At 44.1% G+C, this 19,434-nt stretch overlaps 1 protein-coding gene across 1 annotated transcript in view; it reads right to left on the bottom strand.

Moving 5' to 3' along the window:
- The window catches only part of DENND2C (DENN domain containing 2C), a 71,392-nt gene that overhangs the window by 8,665 nt on the left and 43,293 nt on the right, over positions 1–19,434 (bottom strand). The window contains exons 7-14 of the mRNA XM_037135089.2: positions 14,520–14,564; positions 12,546–12,733; positions 9,099–9,208; positions 7,085–7,154; positions 6,503–6,580; positions 5,804–5,944; positions 5,235–5,383; positions 4,591–4,768 (exon numbers count right to left, since the gene is read on the bottom strand). Coding sequence (XP_036990984.2) covers positions 4,591–4,768; positions 5,235–5,383; positions 5,804–5,944; positions 6,503–6,580; positions 7,085–7,154; positions 9,099–9,208; positions 12,546–12,733; positions 14,520–14,564 — 959 coding nt within the window. The remainder of the gene's footprint in view (positions 1–4,590; positions 4,769–5,234; positions 5,384–5,803; positions 5,945–6,502; positions 6,581–7,084; positions 7,155–9,098; positions 9,209–12,545; positions 12,734–14,519; positions 14,565–19,434) is intronic.

Raw genomic sequence — 19,434 nt, 5'->3', positions numbered from 1 at the left:
GGAACACCCACAGATTGAGAGACTAAAAACCATAACAAGCAAATGCAATGTGTGGCCTTTATCTGGAACCTGATTCAAACAAACCATTAAAAATTTATGAAATAATTACAGATTTGATCCCTAAATTTTGCTGATATTAAGAAACCGTTATTAAATTTTTCGGTAATAATGGTATTGTGATTATGTCAAAATGCCGTTATGTTACAGAGATTTATTTTGTGATTATTTAAGAGATGACATTATGTCACGCTACGCATCAGACTATGTGAGAGAATGGAATGGGTGAGGAGAAATACTGGCCACAACTCGGTAAATACTAAACTAGGGTGATTGGACTTACTTTGCTCTTTTGTTTAGTTTTAAATATGTTCAAAATTTTCCATCATAAAACATTTAAAAATATTAATATAAAAATCAGTTGTGTTTCTGTACATTAACAACAAATTACCTGAAAAATAAATTAAGAAAACAATCTGGCCCTGACTGGTGTGGCTCAGTGGCTTGGGCATGTCCCGTACACTGTAAGGTCGTGGTTTGATTCCCGGTCAGGGCATATGCCTGGGTTGTGGGCCAGGTTCCTGGTCGGAGGCGTACAAGAGGCAACTGATGGATGTTTCTCTCCTTCCCTTTCCCTCTCTATAAAATATATATAAATAGCCCTGGCTGGTGTAGCTCAGTGGATTGAGTGTGGGCCGCAAACCAAATGGTTACCGGTTTGGTGGTTCCTAGTCAGGGCGCACACCTGGGTTGTGGGCCAGGTCCCCAATAGGGGGGTGCAAGAGGCAATCACACACTGATGTTTCTCTCCCTCCCTTTCTCCTCTGTCTGGAAATAAATAAGTAAAAATCTTTAAAATAAAGAAAACAATCCCATTTTTAATTGTATCAAAAAGAATAAAATACTAAAAATAAATTTAACCATGGAGGTGAAAGATATATACACTGAAAACTATGAGACATTGATGAAAGAACTTAAAGATGGAAAGATATTCTGTGCTCAGGGATTAGAAGAATTAATATTGTTAAAATGTCTACACTACTGAAAGCAATCTACAGAGTCAATGCAATACCTATCAAAATTCCAATGGCATTTTCACAGAAATAGAACAAACAATCCTAAAATTCATATAAAACCACAGAAGATCCTAAATAGCCAAAGCTGTCTCAAGGATGAAGAACAAAGCTGGAGGCATCTCACTTCCTGACTTAAACTGCTCTATATGGTGATCACAACGGTGTGGTATCAGCCTAAAAAAGGACACACAAATCAATGGAACAAAATGGAGTCCAGAAAACACTCATGCACAGTCGATTAATTAACAACTAAGGAGCCAAAAATACACAAATGGGAAAATCTCTTAAAAAAATGGTACTGGAAAATTGGATCGCCACATGCAATGAAAACCTCCCAAAATGAAAAAACAAAACCCCAAAACTGTACACTTACCTATCTTACACCACACCACTATACACAAAAATCAACTAAAAATGGATTAAAGACTTGAATGTAAGACCTGGAACCATAAAACTTGTAGAAAACAAACATAGGAAGCAAGTGTCTTGACATAAGTCTTGGCAATGCTTAAATTTGACAGCAAAAACAAACGCATCAAAAGCAAACGTAAACAAGCGGGACTACACAGACCAAAAAGGTTACACACAGCAAAGCAGCCATCTATAGCATGAAAGAAAAATCTACAGGGAGGGAGGAAATATTTGCAAACCATGTATCAGATAAGGGGTTAATATCCAAAGTACATAAAGAACTCACAGAACTCGACAGCAAAACAAACAAACATACAAACAAAAACAATCCAGTTTAAAAAATGGACAGAGAAACTGAATAGAAATTTCTTTCCCAAGAAGACATACAGATGGCCAATAGGTACATGAAAGGATGTTCAACATCACTAACTATCAAGGAAATGTAAATGAAATCACAATGAGCTATCACTTCACACCTGTTAGTATGGCTATTATTAAAAAGGTAAATGCTGCTGAGGATGTGAACAAAAGGGAACCCTTGTGCACTGCTCATGGGCATGTAAATGGCAGCAACCCTGTTAAAAATAGTATGGAGGTTCCTAAAAAAATAAAAAATAGAACTACCATATGATCCAGTAATTCCACTTCGGGCGTATATCCAAAGGAAATAAAATCACTACCTTGAAAAGACATCCGCACTTTCATACTCATCGCAGCATTATTCACAACGGCCAAGGCATGGAGACTGCCCCAGTGTCCACTGACAGATGAACAGATACAGAGGATGTTTTATATACATGTGCTTGTAAGTGTGTGTGTATGTACATACACACAATGGAAGATTACTCAGCCACGAAAAAGGAAATCTTGCCATTTGTGACGACAAGATGGCCCCCGAGGGACATTTTGCTAAGGGAAGTAAGGCAGGGAGAGAGGGATGAATAATGAATAATGTGTAATCTCACTTATATGTAGAATCTAAGACAGACAAACTCGCAGATACAAAGAACGGACTGGGGGTTACGAGACACGGGCAAAGTGGGTGAGGTTGGTTAAAAGGTACAAACTCCGGTAATAAGGTAATTTAGTCCTGGAATAGTGAACAAAACTGTACTGTATTCTTCAAAGTTGCTGAGAGTATATCTTAAAACTTTTCATCACAAGAAGTATGTAACTATGTGGAGTGGTGAATGTTAACTAAATTTATTGTGGTAATCACTTTACAATGTATACGCATGTCAAATCATTATTTTGTAGACCTTAAACTAATATGATGTTGTAGGTCAATTATATATCAGTCAATCTGGGGGGGTGAGGAGGGTACCCAGCAGAGTAATAGGGAAGAACAGTCCTTTCAATCAATGGTACTAGGAGAGCTGGCTATTCATAAGACAAAAAATGAAACAATAAAACATCTACCTCCCATCATATACAGAAAAATCCAGTGCTGGGAGATTCAGGATCGAAACTTAAAGGCACAATGATAGAGCTTCCAAAGCTTCCAGGAGATGATGTGGGAGGACATCTCCATGAAGTCAGAATGTGAAAGAGACTTTAGTGCTTCATACGTAAAGAACTCGAACCGTAAAGGAAAAGATGGATAATTCTGACTATATTAAAATTAAGAACTTCTGTGAATTAAAAAATACTGTTTTGGAGAATACAAAGGCAAGCCACAAAGGGGCTGGTGTGTAAAATATAAAAAGGCCTCTTCTAAATCAATGATGGTGAACAATCCATAAAGACAACAAATTTTATAGAAGATGATAATTCAAATGGTCAATAAACATATAGGAAGATGCTCATCCTCAACGGTAGTCAAGGAATGCAAACTAGACCACAACGAGAAGACCCCTGCACGCCCCCAGAGAGACTACGTTACAGAGACCAGTGGTACCAAGTCCTGTCGGCGAGGACGTGGGGCAGGAGGAACTCTCTTGCACTGCTGGAGGGAGTTTAGCCCGGCACAACTATTTTGATAAACAGTATGACTTTATTTACTGAAGCTGAAGGTAGGCTTACCCTATGACCCAGCAACTCCATTTCCAAGTATATACCCATAGGACTGCATGCCCATATGTACCAAGGGTCATGTACAAGAGTATCTGTGGCAGCATTGTTCATAATAAGCCCAATCTGGAAACAACTCAAATATGCATCAGCTGTGGGATGGGTAAGAGAATTGTGGTGCGTTCATGCATCATGGAGTACGGCACATAATTGGAACAATCAAATTACTGCAAACTCATTAGCATGGATGACTCTGACAGACATACTGTTGATCAAAAGAAGCCAATCACAATTATATATATATATGTGAAGTCCATATATTTGATGTAACATCGAGCTTAAAACCAGGCAAAACTGAACTACATTGTTTAGGGATACATGCCTAGGATGTAGAACTATAAAGTACAACACGTACACAAGCACCATAGAAGTGTGGAGTGGGGAACAGAACAGGGACTGAAGGGCGGCATGAAGGGGACTCCTTGGGGAGGGCACGTTTCCATTCTCTTCAGTGTTGCTCACATGAGCAGCGCTGTGATAACTCGCTGAGCTGGGCGTTTTGTTTCGGGCACTCATCTATCGTGCCATATAAAGTATTTATTTATTTACTTTTAGAGAGTGGGGAAGGGAGGAAGGAAGAGATGGAGAGAAACATCAATGTGTGGTTGCCTCTCACTAGCCCCCTACTGGGGACCTGGCCCGCAGCCCAGGCATGTGCCCTGACTGGGAATTGAACCTTTGGTTTGCAGGCCAACACGCAATCCACTAAGCCACACCACCAGGTGTGGCTATGCGTATCATATTTGAAACAATTTTTTAGGTTAACCCAGAGTAGTTTTTATGTTTGCCTTAAAAAAACAAAACCACCTAGCCAAAATAACACAGAATGAGCCCATGGTTCACGATCATAAATAACTTATATGTGCACAATAAATTCACGTGTACTGTAGCACCTTAATAAAAAGATACAGAAACACGATAGCTCAATGTACTGATAACAACTGCGTGTTAATACTCATTAACAAACGCATCACTCTCAAAGACCACTGTGTTCACCCGCCAGTGCCCCGGTCGTTCCCACAGGCGCGCATCCCACCTCCTCGATGGGCAGGTCCCGGAGCTGAGGCAAGGAGCAAGCCAGGATGCCGATGAGGAACGGCGTGGGGGAGCACACGATGTCGATCATCGACGCTGGCAGGACAGGGATGTAGGTGTGCTGCCAGGTGAAGGGGTACAGCGTGGCAACCACAGCGTGGCCGCATTTTGACAGGGTGCTGGCCAGAGGAGAAAGCAAATGGCGTCACCCACAGCATGTCACATGGAAGGCACTCAGAGGTTATGTTAACAGAATTACACGTTGATGCTGGTTAGTGGTCACAGGTGAACAATTCTGCGATCACCCATACATTTTTAACCTTTACTGAAAATCTTGAATCTCAGTCCAGCTCTTCCTTCCAACTTATATTACTAAAAATCAGTGTGTGCTTAGAAAGGCAATACCAATTTTTAACAGCGTAAGCAAAACATATTTAGAAACATGAATTAACTGCAACGCCCAGAAGTCCCTACTGTAGCCCCGTACACATAGGTTTGGGGCATTTACCATTTGGAATTACCCGTGTCACAAGGGCATCAGGTAACTGATGGAGACCCCCTCCCATTTTTAATATGCCCCAATTTAAAAACAGTCAAAACACATACAACACCAGCAGGAAGTGACACATTTTCCTTATTTCCCACCTGAGGCTGTTGGCAACGAAGATCACCCTCCGCTCCAGAAGGAGGGAGGCGCAGACCCGGACGAGGTGGCACACGCTCAGGCACCGGAACAGGCACTCGAAGTCCACGTGTTCCAGCCGGGAGTCCAATGGTCGGCAGAGCTCGATGGACTGGAACGAGAAAAGGTGGGCGGGTGGGGGTGACGCAACCCTACTGACAACACTGACGGGTCCTGTCATCTTTCACAGGTGAGATTCAGGAAGAGGGTCTGCTACAAGGGGGTCGTGGAGCTGCCCACCCTGACCCCAAGACCCAATGCCTTAGCTTTGTACTTCTGTGAGTTTCTGGCAAAATCCTTTGTCTCACCTGACAATAGAATGTATAATCTTCATTCATCACAATTTACCAGAATGTCTGAAACTGTCACTGCAAAGGGGCTACCCTGGATGTTTCTCCAGTGCTTTTGGGACTAAAACATCCATACAGTTTGGGGGAAGCTAACGCTATGCCTTGAGGCTTCTGCCATCTGCCCCCTGCTGTCAGGCCAACTCTCTGGCAGCCACCAAATCTCTCCACAGGAGCTGACTGACCTCGTCTCCGGCACCGGGGAGGTAGCTCTTGACTGTGATGGTGCGGCCAGGTGCGGGGAAGGGGGCTTCCATGACGCTTCGCATGAAGGGGTGAACCAGGGCTGGAGACATCTCTCTCCTCTTCTCTACTTCATCTAAAATCTGCACACCCAAAACGGTTAGTTCATTAGGCACTCAGTTCAGAAACATCAACGAATCCCATCAATGAACGGCCAGACTTTGTGGGCAAACTTAAAAGGAACACCAACAGATCTTAAGACAGGGGAGCTTCGCAACCAGTAAAAGTTGTTAAAGGCATCATGTCTCTGGGGGTATCTTTATACCCCTGAGAACAGTTATTAATCAACTTATTTCTAGATGAGGGGCCCCTTTTATCTCACTAAGGTAGGGGCAAAGAAGGTGACACTGACCACGACATCCTGCAGTTTGGGGTCTGGAAAGGACAGACGAGATAAGCTTCAGGCTACGTGCTCCTTTAAGCTGGGGGGCCCAGCAAACCAAAATAAGAGGGACAGGGCACCAGCATCTGGGCCGGAGACTGCAGCATGAACCTTCACACCTGTGGCTGTGCCCTCCTCACAGGCACCCTTTCTACAGCAGTGCGCTCACATCTGTGCCCCGTGACGTTGCTAGTGACGTCATCAGAGACCTAGCAGCACCCAGACTCAGAAAGAACACCGTTTTCACCTCTCCACTTACCTTTGAAAAGAGGTTGAAGCAGCCCAGGCGACTGACCATGCAGTACACCTCAGGGAGCCGCTTTCCTTTGCCTTCTGGCTACAAGAAAAAAACCCAACAAAGCAACATGTAAGCAACACAAGTTTTTACTAATTTGGACTACTAATACCCTCTTAATACTCTTTAATACAGAGTAGAAATCCAGGTTCTCCTCCTCACTGAACACTGAGTGATGGGAAAAATACTAAAAAACGATAGCATGATTATTCCGGGTGTAGTGGAGGCACTCAAGCGAGAAGAGTGTAACTCCCAGCTCTCTCCACTGGCTCATTTGTACTCCATTACATCCAGATTTGTACTCAGATACATCCAGACTAAGGCAGCCACTAGGTCAGTGGTTTATCTATTATAAACAAACAAACATGTAAAATACTCTGGGACTAACCCCCGCCTCACTCTTACTATGAAAGCTAACAGGGGTTCTGTAGCACACAGGTCGCTGAATAGTTCTCAAACCCATCCGCAGACAGTGTTTCTGAAATTCCCAGGGTGACTCTATTGCTCCTTGACCAACCCTGTCTGCAGCATGAGTCTGGAACTTACCAAAAGCTTCTTACAGTAACCAAACCACCGGCTCCCATCTTCACCAGTTAAGACGAAGGAGAATGTTTCACTGAAATAAACAGGAACTAGTTTGAAATGCAAACAACCGTTTATGACATTCCTCATGGAACCAAAAATCGAACAATAGAGTCTAGCAGCAGTCATGTGATGTAAGAGGAAGTATTACTATTACATCTATTGCAAGTCACACTGCTCCTGAGAGAGGACCCAGGCCCGGGGAACGCCTCGTCTTGCACTGGAGTGACAGGGGAGGTACGGGACCATCGGCTGATGCTGTTGCCTCCTCCCACTTTCCCATTTGTCCAGTCTAGCTGTTCATCAAGCCTATTTTCCACTTGTTGAATGTCCCATTCAGTCAAACACATCAGGATGCTAAAAATGATTGTGATGAGCTGTTTTTCCCTTCCAAATTCTTCTATTTAGTTCTGGGAGGTCATGCGGAACAGTGATAGGCAAAGGATAGTATCCTCGATATATAAAAATTCATAGGAAAATCACCAATTCTTCATTAGAAACACAGGCAGAAGATATGCAGAGATAATTTATGAAAAGAAGACCTAAAAGTGCCCAAGAAGTGAGTTCATTAATAATAAAAATGTCCAGGCAGTGATCTTCTTTGTCTTTGGTTTTCATTGTGTAACAAGAAAATGGTCTGTAGATCAACATTTTAGAAACTACAAATATAAGTTTGAATTAAAAAAAAAATAAGGGAATTCAGCCCTGGATGGTGTGGCTCAGTTGGTTGGAGCACCATCCCATGGACCAAAAAATCGTGGGTTTGATTCTGGTCGGGGCGCGTACCCAGGTGGTAGGTTCAATCCCCAGTCAGGGTGTATATGAGAAGGCAAACTGACCAATGTTTCTCTCTCTCTCCCCTCCTCCCCTTCTTCTATATTTAAAGCAATGAAAAGATGTCTTCAGGTGAAGATAAAAAAATTTAAAAATCCAAAATTGAACAATAAATATGTATGTTTGCATATGGCCAAAATTAGATTGGCCAAATACTAGCCAATACATTGGCCATATGTTGGCCAAATATGCCAAAATAGTTATAGCCATTATCTCTGAGTAGCCAGAATGCCAGTGATGTCTAATTCTGCTTTTTATTTACTGCTCTGTACTTCCTGAATATGCTAGAATAAACACACATAACTTGTCTGGGCGGGGGTGGGGTGGGGTGGGGTGGGGACGCCAACCACGAGCAGTCAGGGCAACTTGAAGGAAGCAGCTGCATGGGTGGCAGGGTGGCTGCCACCACAGAGTGACAGGAGTAATGGCTCAGAGAGAGCGGGGCGATCTGGCTTAACTGGTTAGTGGAGGCAGCGGCTTAGTCTGGAGGCGACACAGGGTGGAAGGGCAGGGCTGGTTGGGCGACAGCTGAGGCCATCTCCCAGCAGGTCGTCCGCATGCAATATGGTTCACATAGTCACACTGCTCAGTCCCAATGGCGTGATCAATAATTACAGTTTTGAACAGAGCAGGTATCAATTTACATGCAGGATTCACAGACAATGATGGTTTATTAGTTGAATATGGTATTTTTCCTTAGCTCCTGGGAAGAAATCCTTTATACCTCCCCTCTCAATACACTCCACACCCTGAATGGGAGCCCCTTTGTACGGCTCCTGCAGGGGCCCATGCAACCTGGGCTGCAGCTTCCTCTACCAACTCGAAGAAGAACCAAGAATACATGGACAGTGCTCTGTTTTATCTGCTTCTGTGTCCCTAAAGTCAAGTCTTTCTTCCTTTTCCATCCACTTGGTGGCGTTTCTGACTGTACTTAAAGTGGAGCTCTATTTCCCTGCAGAATTGGCAAAATGCAGAGACTCTGAAACTTGCTTTTTCCCTTTTCCATCCCGTGCTTTCCTCTCTGAGGCCCCAGAGGAAATGTTCTAATTCTGCTTCTTCCTCTCCTCCCGTGCATCCCTGACCCACCACAGGCTTTACCTTCGTGGTCCCAACACCCAGAAATCAGATGGAGGAGCCTATTTACCTCTTCAGTTCTGAGGTTGGAGCCCAGTCCTTTGAATCAGGGAAACAAAATTTGGGGATAACTTTGAGCCTCTCCTCAGTGTCCTTGGATTGCTTAAAGCCATGATCACTCTGAAAAAGATAATGATGCAGGTGACTCGGGTTCTGTGTAAATGGAGAACAGAAATGGCAAAGCTCAGTCCGGTCTCGGGAAAAGAGGTCCCTGATGAGCCCAGGTAGTCACCTCAGCACAGTTTCGTGCAGTTTAACCAGACAGGAAGGCCAGGACTGGCGATCACTGAAGATGCACTGAGAACAGCCTTGCTGAGGAAAAAAATCCTATTTTTACATAGAAACGGCATTGTGGAGATCCTGTAATCTGAGGTGAGAGGGATAACTAAACATGGAACGCAAACTGAATAAAAACCTATTCTATAATGTACTGACGGCAAAACCCCAGTCAGCTCCTGACTCTCTGATCAATAATTGGATGTTTTGAAAAGGCAGATGAATGTTGTTCAGAAAAGAAATTTTTAGAATCCACCTCATATATAATCACTTCCTTTAGCATGTAATCTTTGCTTCCTAATTACTGGTTTGCAACCTCCTGTAAAATTTTAGCATGGAAGATCCTTCTGTTCACATCTAGTATTGTGCTTTTTAGAAGGACAGTCTAAGTTTAGTTAAACCAAAAGATATGGAAAAGTTAGTATTAAAAACAAGCAGGTAATGAGCCTAATCACCACTCTGCCTTCATGTACCTAATGCAAGTGCTCTCTCCTCTAATTTCTAAAGCAAAACGTGCAGCCGTTCTGGGTCACGTGGACATTAAATTCTCTAGAAACGGCAAAGCGTTGCAGCAGAATTTGAGCTGTTTCACACCACTGTTTTCACACACTGTTAAATGATTCATAATCATCTTCATTCGAGGTTTCCCACAGGAAGATGGAGAGGGGCTTGGTCAGCGCTTTCCCTCCCTGACTTACAGACGCCCGAGGTGCAAAAGATGTTAAGTAACTTGCTCAGAGACGCCCGAGTCACTGCCAGAGGCAACTGGAGCCATATCGGGTTCTGAGCCCATTACGTCAAGCTCCATGGAAAACAGGTTTAACCTCAAGATTTCTCTCTGCAAATATAAGACTGACCAAAACTAGGGGGAAAAATGAAGCTCCTCTTCATGCAGCACCTGATTCCCCAGGACTATTGAGATGACCTTATTTTAGACTCTAATGGGACTACGTTCCTAAGCAGGGACTACGTTCCTAAGCAGGGCCATGACACCACCCTCTCAGATACGATGAGGAATTTTAGAAAAGATTCAACTGATGATATACTTGGAGTAGGGTGTTGTTGAGGGATTCTTTCTAAAGTGAGGATCTGTACAGGAAATGTCTCTGAGACTCCAGTACAGTTGTTCTTCAGTAGCTTTTTTAATGAAACATGTAACTGAGGGCTGTAAACCCCAGGTCCTCACAGGGCTGAGCAGGTAACTGAATGAGAGAAGTGATTCAAGAAGTTGGAGAGTGAGCAAAAGCTCCCCTTTAAAGGAAGCATGCCTTGCCAGGGCCAGCGACATCACCCACAGAGCACGGTGCGAGGCAAACCATGAGCCCCTTGTTCAAAAAGCAGAAAAAATTAAACATAAAATAAGACAAAACTTTCTGTCTGTGGCCTTTCACCCCGTAATGGGGTTTTTATCTGCCGTTCAACGCCCTGCTCCCTCAGGGCAAGGAGCCTGGGGTCCAGTGCAGACCCCCACAGGCACCCTGGGGCCTTGGCCACACCCTGGTGCGGGGAGGCCCACCAGCTGCTGCGCTTCGAGACACAGAATGGAAACTATGTCCCGACTGGAGGTGAGGAGGCTAAGCCAGGCCTCTTGCCTTCTCACAGGCCCACTGCTCTGACCCACGGCAGCTGGGCAACCCCAGGGGTGGTAGCCTCCACACTGGCGTGTGTTTGTTACTTGGACTGGGCGTGGTGGAAGCTCCTGCCCCACCAAGGCTCCTACTGAACACTAGCGGCCCTGCCAGCCCAGGGCAGGGAGGGTCTCACTTCATGTTACGTTGCGGGCAATGCTCACCTAATCCCAACTCTCTCCACGCCTACACGCCCCAGTCCCTGCCAGGGACAGGGGGTGGCAGTAGTCACTGAGTGGGGACAGAAGGGGTGAGGTCAGACACGGCCTAGGAAAGCAGGGGGCAGGGGAGAGGACAGGTGGAGAACCATCCAGGGGAGGTGGCAGGAGGTGAGAGCCTGCATGAACCGAGGATTTAAGAGCAGGCGCATGCCTGCTTGTCCCATCAGACCTCACTTAGAAAACACCAATTCAAGGATAAAAGGAAGAACTGCAGTGGTGACTGCAGAGCATGAAATGCCCAGCACAGGGCCATTCGGAGTGAGGGGCCTGTGTGACGGTGCCAGTCACATGCTTGTGCACAGACCTGGCTTCTCCACTTTAGCCAATTCCTGCCACTGGGGAATGAAGGCTGAGTGCTGGTGGGCTTTCCAGTCTCAGGAAAAAGCAGAAATACAGATTTTTATGTGAAAGTTGGTTCTGAAACACTGGCAACAAAAAATTTATTATTTTTTTTACAAAAACACTACCAAAAAAAAGTCTCCAGGCTTGATTTGCTCAGGGGCCACAGTGTGCAAGCCCGGATGTGAAGGCCGTGTCTCTCACTCTGCATCCGCTGCTGCAGGGCTCGGCGCCGTGCCTGAGCTCTGCGTTAGACGCTCAGTGCAGCCAGGGCCAAGGAGGCCTTTTCGTTTGTATTCCTACACTTACTATCAGCCAACAGGGGTATTTAAGAAACATCTGGTGAAATGAATGAACGAATCACATTTTGAAAAAGGCAGAGCAAACCAAATAGTGTCGTTAATAATAGCTGGCATTTATCAGGAGCTCACTGTGTGCCAGGAACTGCGCTCTGTATTCATCGTGTCATTAAATCCCCACCAATACGGCTAACATTAGGCAGTGCTTACTACACTCTAGACGTGCTTCTAAGGGCCTTATACAGTCTATTCAGTCCTCACTACAGCTCAACGGGGTGGACGCTCTTATGATTGCCACCATTTTGCAAATGAGGAAACTGAGGCACAGAGCAGCTAAGTGACTTCTCAGAGTCACAGGGCTAGTAAGTGGCAAATGTGGACAGTCGGCTTAGTCCCTGCTCTAAGCTGCTGCTCTGTTCTGTCACAGTAATTACCCCCTCATTAAGGATGAGAAAACTGAGGCTTTGTAACTTGCTAAAGTTACACTTAGTAAACAGCAAAAACCAAAAACAACAAAACCCAGACAACAAGCTCTTTTCCTCCTTGGTTGCAGCGCCTGACCCACTTCAGATGTCGTCAGAGTCAGGCATCGGGCCTACAGGAAGTACCGCACCCCTGAGTGCTGACTGAGACAATTTCACGGGAGAAGAGATGAAGGAACGTTCTTGGGAGCCTCTGGCCTGCTGGCACCCACCTTGCTCGGGAACTGCTGAATGACCTGGGGAATGTAGCTTATATCCGACGGCTTCTTCTGTAGAGACACCACCACAAAGAGCTCAAACAGCTGCTGCTCCTGGAACTCAATGAGATCACGCTCCAAAGTCTGGTAGTGGGGGTTCCTCTTGGAAGACTGCTGCAGCTGTGCTAAGCGCTTGTGGCGATCTGCAATGACACCATGGCACCTTGGTGGCCCCAGCTTCCCTCTAGCACCCAGAGGTCACAAGCCCCGGGGACTAACCTTTACCAGTCACTGCTGAATGTATGCTGACTAACCAACATCTGCCACGCAGACATGCGTGTTAGGGCTACGGCATGCCTGAGGGTCAAGTGCAGACTCTCGCAAGCACTGTGGGGCCCCATGTTGTGACTGATGTTCTATGTCCCAACCGATACTCTGTGTGACTTTCTGCTCTCCCATCTCGGATGGCATAACAGCAGGACATGCAGAACATGTCAGGCAGAAGCACTGGCCTGACGAAAGACGCCACTGTTGGGAAGGTGACATCGGGGGGCAGGGAGGAGGGAGGTCTGAGAGAAGAGCTGAGTCCGACAGAGGGCAAGTACACAAAGGGACAAGTCTGATAAAATAAAAACAAAACTAGCCTCATGTGAAAGAAACTGTTCTTTCCCTTCTCTCCTCGACACATATTTCTGATAATGGACATGTGCTTATACCAATAAATGATGCTAAATGCAAGAGGAAAAAATGGAAGTAGCAGGAAAAATTATTAGCAGACTATTCCTCAAAAGAATGAAATTACAGAGGCATACTATTTAAACAGTACAAGCAATAACACTCAAAACTGAAGCACTTATCCTTCTTGCTTATCTGCAATTAGGAACAATTTGGGGTAGTCCCCTCCAGGGAACATGTGGTACTCGCAGAAGCAATAGTCCAAGGGGCCCAGAGATTCGCCTGTGTGTCATTCTGTGCCAGTGATGGAAAGACTCATCCTCTGACTAATTGTTTTTTTGAAACATGATGCATTCCGCCCCCAAAAGAGTTACACTGTGGATCAAAAATACCTCTAGGAGTGGCTCCCTGGAATTATCCAGTACACTCAGTGCTCTAGGAAAAGTTTTACTTATCCCAAAGGGCTCAGTTCAAGTGAAGGCAATTTTGGTTCTCAGTGGCAACAGCACTAAATTAGTCATCTGTCCACGTCCAGGCTGAATCTGATGCTGACTTCAGTTTCACCTTCAGTCAGGCTACAGAATCAAACACCTGAAGCAATTCAGGCCAGTGGAGGGAGCACCTGACTGTTAATCACAAGATCAGAGTATCAGACTGGGAGCTGCTCTGCACTCAGCTTTGATTATTCATGTCTCCTACTTTTTCCACACCTCATATGCCAGTGGGTTAAACAGGAACTAAAGACCTTGCAGGGAAGACCCATTAAAAAAAGGGTACTGAGCACCATGCAGTCCTTGAACAAATGCGGCCAATAATGCAGGGCATAGTCTATATTCTGACAGAAAGTAAATGGCACAGTAATTTGGAAGGTAAATGCCCATGAATGAGAAACAGATGTTTTCTGTCTCAATGCCAGAGATATCAAAGTTACTTAATTACACTCAAGTGACTATGAAAAATCAGATATTTAATGCCAAGTATTTGTCTCGAAGAATGATTCATACAGCCCCTATTTTGGCTGCTGGGAAATTTCTACACATACGTCTGAACACGCAGCTCAGCCACTCCCTTCAGAACATTTCATCTTAAGAACCCTTCGGGCCTGCCCCACTCCACTGTGGGAGATGCCTGGCGCTGTCAGACATCTGGCAGTGCGCTGCTCGGTCCTCTCCATCTCAACAGGCTCTTAAAGTGCAGAATCACCTACAGAATGAAACTGCAGCGGGAAAAACATGCCTAATCACAAAGGCAGGGGCCACCCCACCTACGACCGTGATCATCTTGAGAAAGGGAGCAGCCCATTGACTCACTCACTCTTTGGCAGATACTCGGCATCACTTTCGTTCCCGCTGGTTTCACCTGAAAAGAGAGAAGCAGTTTCCACTTGTGCTGTCCAACAGCAGGAAGTACGTGGGGGCAAGAACGGCAGAAAACCTCCCCAGACCTGCGGGCTGGAGTCAGGAAGCTGGGCCTGTCTCCAACCGCTCAGCGCGGTCAGGGTGGGACAGTCACGAAAAAGAGCAAACGGCTCAGAGAGGGACTGCTCTGTGCCCCCTCTCCCCATGAGCCTCCTGCCTCCTCACCCCCCTCTCCTCTAACCCTAGATGCTCACAGCAGTTCAGACCAGTGTTACAAAGTCTGGTTCCGAGTGGCTGCTGTTTCTATGCATGTACCCTCATCTTTCAATTCCCCAACGAGGTGCCAAAGGCTGAACAAAAACCCCCAACGCAGACCAACGATGAGTTTAGGATAATGGGAAATGTTGGGTTACGAGGGCTACCCACCGAAGAAGTTTGTAAAGAAAACTGTAACTCCTTTGCAATACCTCTAAGCTACCTCTAGGCCAGACTGAACTCTTGACTCAGAATCCTTACAGTGTCAGACCGCTTTAGATTGCTCTTATTTTTCCCAAATAAATTTTTAAGTTTTTTGAGAATAAGAGGCTATGCTTTTACAGGGGGTGTTTTAGAAGTGAATGAAAGGTTTCTAAGAGTAAGTCTGAAAAGTTAAAGCAAAATAAAATAAATGTGAAGAAAGAGAAAAAAATTAAATGTATCAGGAAAAACAAGGCCTATGGAATCATATATTAAAAATGTTTGATTATATAAAAATGCAAAATTTGTGTCATATATAAACATCATTAGTAATTCAAAAGGTGAGGAATAAACTGGGAAAATCTCTGTAACACACAATGAAGACACAAGGCTCAGTGTCTAATATTAAAAAAACTGTTATAAACGAATGTATAATTTTCAATCATGATAGTGGCAAAAAATAAAAAGCTTTAATGAAACACAGTAAAGATTATGAGGAAGGTTATTTTCAAATGCTGTTCACAGAAACATAAAATGTTACCATTTGTAGGACAACTTAACAGCAGCTATAAAAATTTTAAATGCTTATATTCTTTAATTAAGCTCACTGCCAGAAATTTATTCTACAGATATGTTCTTACCAATATACAAAAATATAAGCAAAAGATGTATATTGCAGCAGATATTCATAAATATATATGTTTAAGATATTTATGTATCTTATGTTCCATATATAAATATATATATGTAAGTTCCATATATATAATCAAACAGGTTATATTAATCCACAGGTTATATTAATCCAAAGGTTAATTAAAGTGTTAAAAATATCCAAAATGTCTACCAGATAAATAAAATACTCTCATTTCTCTACAAAGAAATACAGTAGAGCTCTGTGTATCCAAAATATATCAGTTATTTATTTTTTTAAAGCAAGACACAAAGTCTGGTATAAAACTATACTATTTGGGACTTCCGGCCAAGATGGAGGTGTAGGTAGACACACTGTGCCTCCTCACACAACCAAAATTAGGGACAACAAAAGTCTAGAAAGAAAAAAGCACCCAGAACTGACAGAAAACTGAACGGTACGGAAGTCCGACAACCATTCATCCAGACCAGTAAGAGGGGCGGGGTCAGCGGCCTGAGGAGAGGGGTTGTGGTGGGACAAAGCGGTGGCTGCCTGACCCCAGGTGCACAGGTGGTGGCCAGCAGACCCGGACATGGGGAGGCAACGGGTGGACCCAGTGAGGGCGCAAGGTGGCTCGCTGACCGTGGTCACACATTCACGTGTAGATAAACCAGGTGCAAAAATGGGCAGTGGGACAGACCAAGCAACCCAGGGCCCCAGGGATGGGAAATGAAGCCTGAAAGCACCGATTGGAAAAACTTTCAGGGGTTGAGGTGCCAGGAGAGGCTCCCAGCCTCACAGGAGAGTTTGTTGGAGACACCCACGGGGTCCTAGAATGTACATAAGCCCACCCACATGGGAACCAGCACCAGAAGGGTCCGATTTGCTTGTGGGAAGCGGCAGAGGGGACTGAAATCCAAGAGACAGTGGAGCAAGTGCCATTGTTCCCTCTCTGACCCCACCCCCCTATACAGTGTCACAACCCTGCCACATGGGTGGCCCCACCCTGGTGAACACCTGAGGCTCTTGCCCCTCATACGTAACAGGTGTGACCAGTGCCCCCCCCCGAAATGGCTCAAACAGAAGAACAAATCAGAGCCCCAGAGTCAATACTTTTAAGTGACCAAGAGATAGCTAATCTATCAGATGCACAGTTCAAAGCACTGATCAGGATGCTCACAGAATTGGTTGATTTTGGTCGCAAATTAAATGAAAAAATGAAGGCTAAGCTAAGGGAAATAAAGGAAAATGCACAGGGAACCAATAGTGATGGAAAGAAAACTCGGACTCAAATCAATGGAGTGGACCAGAAGGAAGAAAGAAACAACCAAACAGAAAAGAATGAAGAATCCACAAGATTTCAAAAAAAAAAAATGAGGAGGGCGTTAGGAACCTCCAGGACATCTTTAAACGTTCCAACATCCAAATTATAGGGGTACCAGAAGGGGAAGAGGAAGAGCACCAAGTGGAAAACTTATTTGAACAAATAATGAAGGAGAACCTCCCCAGTCTGGCAAAGGCAATAGACTTTCAGGAAGTCCAGGAAGCTCAGAGAGTTCCAAAGAAGGTGGACCCAAGGAGGAACATACCAAGGCACATCATAATTACATTACCCAAGACTGAAATGAAGGAGAGACTCCTAGAAGCAGCAAGAGATAAGGAGACAGTTACCTTCAAAGGAGTTCCCATCAGACTGTCAGCTGATTTCTCAAAAGAAACCTTTCAGGCAAGAAGGGGTTGGAAAGAAATATTCCAAGTTATGAAATCCAAAGACCTACATCCAAGATTGCTCTATCCAGCAAAGCTTTCATTTAGAATGGAAGGGCAGACAAAGTGCTTCTCAGATAAGGTCAAGTTGAAGGAGTTCATCATCACCAAGCTCTTATTATATGAAACATTAAAGGGACTTAGCTAAGAAAAAGAAGATTAAAAATATAAACCATATAAACAGTAAAAAGACAGCAAACTCACAGTTATTAACTCCACACCTAAAACAAAAGCAGATTGAGCAAACAACTAGAACAAGAACAGAACCACAGAAATGGAGATCACATGGAGGGTTCGCAACAGGGGAGTGGGAGGAGGAGAAGGGGGGAGAAGATATAGAGAATAAGTAGCATAGACAGTAGGTAGAAAATAAACAGGGGGAGGGCAAGAATAGTATGGGAAATGTAGAAGCTAAAGAACTTATGACACATGGACATGAACTAAAGGGAAGGAATGTGGGTGGGAGGGGGTGTGCAGGGTGGAGGGGAACGAAGGGGGGAAAATGGGACAAATGTACTAGCATAATCAATAAAATATATTTAAAAAACTATACTATTTGGGTAGACAAAAATATTTGCACGTACATACAATTTTCTGGGAGTAGGAGAAGGAGGTTTGGGGAAATTTGGCTTTTCACTTTATGTTATTCTAAAATATTGTAACTTCTTGCTGTGTTCATTTTAATTTATAATAAGAAGAGAATATTATTTAAAAAAATAACTGCCTATTCATAAGCTAGGGGGAAAGGTACATAAGAGATGTTATAGAAAAAGAAGCTATTTAAATATTATGTACTATATATTTTTGTAACTTCAAATTAACCACCACGACCAAAAGTATCCTGGGGCTATAACACACTGTTTGGTGTGAAGGAACTAAAGTGCTCAGTCCTATTTGTACCATTAGCACCAGGCACCTTTTGGGAGCCTATGAAGTGTCTGGAAAGAAAGAAAAGAAAGGGAAGAGGGAGGGAAGGTAACGTAACTGGGAAAGACCTTATAAACGATCACTTAAGTGACCTGCATTCTGAGACACTGAATGAAGGTTTAGGGGTTTTTAAGCCAACAGGAAAATCCACTCAGAATCTGTAGCGATCAAAAAAGTACTAGGTTGGTCCTTTTTCATATGTGACTTCAACCCAGAAAATTGTAATGACAGAATTGGAGAATGGTACTAAATCCTTCTGTAATGCCTGATAACCGAAACGTAAGGAATGTTGAGGTTGGAGTAGATTCAGTGAAGCTTAGCATGTACTGACAGAGTAGGTAGATACAATGATCTGGTTCTACTAGGCATGGTGATAAACAGACAAAAGCTAAAGGAGGAAAACAAAAATCTGAGAACGGTGACTGGAGCCAGGAGGCCCTCAGGCACGATAGAAATTCCTCTGGTCCACTGGAGAAGCTGGTCACAGAGACTGGGTAAAGGCATGTTTTCTTTAGGCCACGCCCCAGGCCCCAACATCTTGTAGGGAGGGGTTACAATTCAGGGACTGCTTGTGTGTGTGTGTGTGTGTGTGTGTGTGTGTGTGTGTGTGTGTGTTAGAAGCTGGTAATTCATGCTGCTGAATTTTTTTCTTTTTAATGGTGATACAGTAACAAAAGAATGTGGCTGTTCAAAAACTAGTCTTAGAGCCAAACTTACTAAAATGTTCCTAGTCTGTAAGGCATGAAGCATACATATAAGAGATCACTACTAACCTACTTAGGGTGCCATACCTGCAGAATATACTTATCAATAAATTGATAAAATAATAAATTTATCAATAGACGGCCGTTAATCTACTGACGATGATGATGGGAAATGGTGATGTTCTTTTATTTATTTTTGTTTTCTTTTTATTATATTTTATTGATTATGCTATTACAGTTATCCTGATTTTTCCCCCTTTGCCCCCCTCCCACCCAGCACTCCCCACTCCCTCAGGCAATACCCCCACCATTGCTCATGTCCATGGGTCATGCATGTAAGTTCTTTGGCTACTCCATTTCCCATACAGTACTCCCCCATGGCTATT

Source organism: Artibeus jamaicensis, unplaced genomic scaffold (assembly GCF_021234435.1).
Source record: "Artibeus jamaicensis isolate MK-2021 breed Jamaican fruit bat unplaced genomic scaffold, CSHL_Jam_final scaffold_1689, whole genome shotgun sequence".
Taxonomy (NCBI): Eukaryota; Metazoa; Chordata; class Mammalia; order Chiroptera; family Phyllostomidae; genus Artibeus; species Artibeus jamaicensis.
This window is presented reverse-complemented; position numbering and strand designations above follow the sequence as displayed.